A 2,595-nucleotide genomic window follows, 5' to 3' on the forward strand; every position below is an offset into this window, starting at 1 on the left:
CTGCATTTGTATAGCGCTTTTCTAGTCCCTAAGGACCCCAAAGCGCTTCACACTACATTCAGTCATTCACCCATTCACACACACATTCACACACTGGCGATGGCAAGCTACATTGTAGCCACAGCTGCCCTGGGGCGCACTGACAGAGGCGAGGCTGCCGGACACTGGCGCCACCGGGCCCTCTGACCACCACCAGTAGGCAAACATGGGGTTAGTATCTTGCCCAAGGATATTTGGCATGCAGCCAGGAGGCAGCCTGGGATCGAACCACCGACTTTCTGATTAGTGGCTGACCTGCTCTGCCACCTGAGCTACAGCCACCCGATATATATACAGTAATACAGTAATAGAAAAAACACTATACTGTAAACAAAAAATCATGACAATTGTGCATACGTGGGCTCATGGATCCCGCCGTCTGTTGGGGTCTGGCCACAGGACCTCATCAACATCGCAAGCAATGTCTTCTCCCGCTAGGCACTGGGGAAAATATCCTCTTCCATGTCAAAACCATCCATGGATTGCTGTCACCTGAATGTCGCCGCATTGCTCAGGTCGAATCCAGCTTCATCAATGAAAATGTATTCATGAGGCTGTGCAGCTCCATCCATGGCCAAGATTCTCTGAAAAAAAGGGGAACATATCACTGTACTACAGTGCTACACATACAGCACCCTCACCCCATCACACAGGTACCTGTGTAGCTCTCAGAATAGATCCATGTGGTACTGATATGGTACATATTCAGCTGCTACTGGACTTCACCAATACTCTATTGTAAATGTAAGGGACAGTTACACGTACCCGTACATATTCAGCTCGAAGTCCTTTGACCCTGTCACTGTTCCTCTCGAATGGGACTCTGTAGAGCTGCTTCATGGTGATGCTGTGTTTACCCAAGATGCGTCTGATGGTGGTGATGCTCACATGGTCTATGTTGCTGAACACTCGCCTGTCTGCAAGTATTTTCCGTTGTAGCTGGTGGAGACGGATGGCATTGTCTGCCCTCACTAGGTCCACAACAGCAAGTTCCTGCCGTTGTGTGAACAGGCGTTGGCGTCCTCCCCCAGAAGGTCTTCGAGTCATTCTAGAGAAATACAACCACATATTGTCATCGGTTTGCTTATTTTTCTTACAGTACTTCACTGTATATACTGTATCATCCACTGTACAACACTGTACTTCAATATAAGTAATCATGGTATGTTTCACAGAAACTACCACTTTGGCTGCAAAAGGAGCATTAGCACCCCGTACACTTGATATGGTAATGTGATATACTGTAGAACAGTGCTATAAAACCATCTGAGTAGAGCAGAAGGTATGGAGGTGAAGACATACCTGTTTTCTAGTCGGAATGTTCGTATTACAGATGCCACTGTGAAGCGGCTTAGATGTGGGTGGACTCTCTGCCCAGCTTCCCTCATAGTCAGGCCATGGTTGATGACATGGTCCACCAAAGTTGCTCTTATTTCATCAGAAATATGGGTCCGTTCATGGCCTCTTCGGCCTTCTCCTCCTCTTCCTCCTCCTCCTCTACCTCTTCCTCTTGCTCTCCCTCCATCCATGCTTGCAAAGTTCTTGAAATGGCTACGCTGAGGGCTTTTTGTAGTTGGCTAATTGGTGTTCGGTTTTGCAAGTACGTGCCTTCAGGTGTGTATTTGAGTGGTTGCAATTATCCGATGTGTTTTGTATTTTGGATACATGTGTTTTCCGAATGGCACCCTGAGATTTCATTTTGTGAGCGAAGTGTCTTATGTATGAAATAGAGTGTAGCATGCAGGACCATGTGTGTTGCATAAAGGGGTAGGTGTGTTGCATAAAGGAGTAGGAGTGTTGCATAATTGGTACTGGGGTGCAAAGCAGCGCTTTTGTTTAAGGTATGGGTACATGTGTTTGAGGTATGGTAACAAAAGCTTCACGTTGTGTTACTTTAGTCTGAGCATGGGTTTATAGTGTTCAAGCAACGGGCAAAAACTGTAATGGAGGTCCCATTGAATGCATTGGCATGGACCTCATTGAGCAATTTCACCAGCATCCAAGCAGATAGTGCTTTTTATTATTTCTGGCTGCAACACAATATCCCGAAGCAGTGCCACTGTGCACCATTTCTACAAAGACTCTATTTTTGACTGGTTTTGATCACATGGTTGCAGTTGTACATAGTAAAACAAATAACAATACAAAAATTTGCAGTTCTCGTTATATATTTGAGAAAATGTCCATCCTTGAATTTGTGAATATTTTTTCTATAAATTTAAATCACAAGTATGTGAACATTTTTTACACGCAAGCATTTCAAATTACAAGTTCATATTTTTTCTACACATTCTCTCCTTTTATTTTACAAGCTCTCACATTTACAACATATTTACCCTCATAGTAATGCCAACAGACAGTCAGGTCAAACAAAAGGGGTGCTGAGAGTGAACGGGTCCAACCACCTATGCTGCCAAAGTTTGTTTGGATTTAGAGAACATTAGTATGGACCTAAAATCCAAAATGAAAAGTGTCATTCACAAAGTCCTCTAAAATAATATGAAAACCTGGAGCAGCTCAAACAAGAAATAAACCGCAGTTTAACCTCATTTAACA

At 44.0% G+C, this 2,595-nt stretch overlaps 1 protein-coding gene across 1 annotated transcript; it reads right to left on the bottom strand.

Moving 5' to 3' along the window:
* Nucleotides 1-328: 328 nt before the first annotated feature.
* LOC146705082 (uncharacterized) lies at nucleotides 329-1,963 on the bottom strand. The gene is made up of 2 exons (XM_085465168.1): nucleotides 805-1,963; nucleotides 329-623 (listed from the first exon to the last, which is right to left on the bottom strand). Exons 1-2 carry the CDS (start codon nucleotides 1,198-1,200, stop codon nucleotides 528-530), a joined length of 492 nt encoding a protein of 163 aa, XP_085321294.1. The 5' UTR covers nucleotides 1,201-1,963; the 3' UTR covers nucleotides 329-527.
* Between the last annotated feature and the right edge of the window lie 632 nt (nucleotides 1,964-2,595).

The sequence above is a fragment of the Copadichromis virginalis genome, linkage group LG7, assembly GCF_057382275.1.
Source record: "Copadichromis virginalis isolate Kocher_CV1m ecotype Utaka linkage group LG7, C_Virginalis_male_GT1.1, whole genome shotgun sequence".
NCBI classification, from domain to species: domain Eukaryota; kingdom Metazoa; phylum Chordata; class Actinopteri; order Cichliformes; family Cichlidae; genus Copadichromis; species Copadichromis virginalis.

What these genes read in the sequence shown, in the direction of transcription:
- LOC146705082 (XM_085465168.1), bottom strand. Translation starts at nt 1,200, where the DNA reads ATGATTACTTATATTGAAGTACAGTGTTGTACAGTGGATGATACAGTA. An exon ending in TTCGAGCTGAATATGTACGG is followed by an intron (nt 624 to 804) that starts GTACGTGTAACT and finishes CCTTTTTTTCAG; the next exon opens with AGAATCTTGGCCATGGATGG.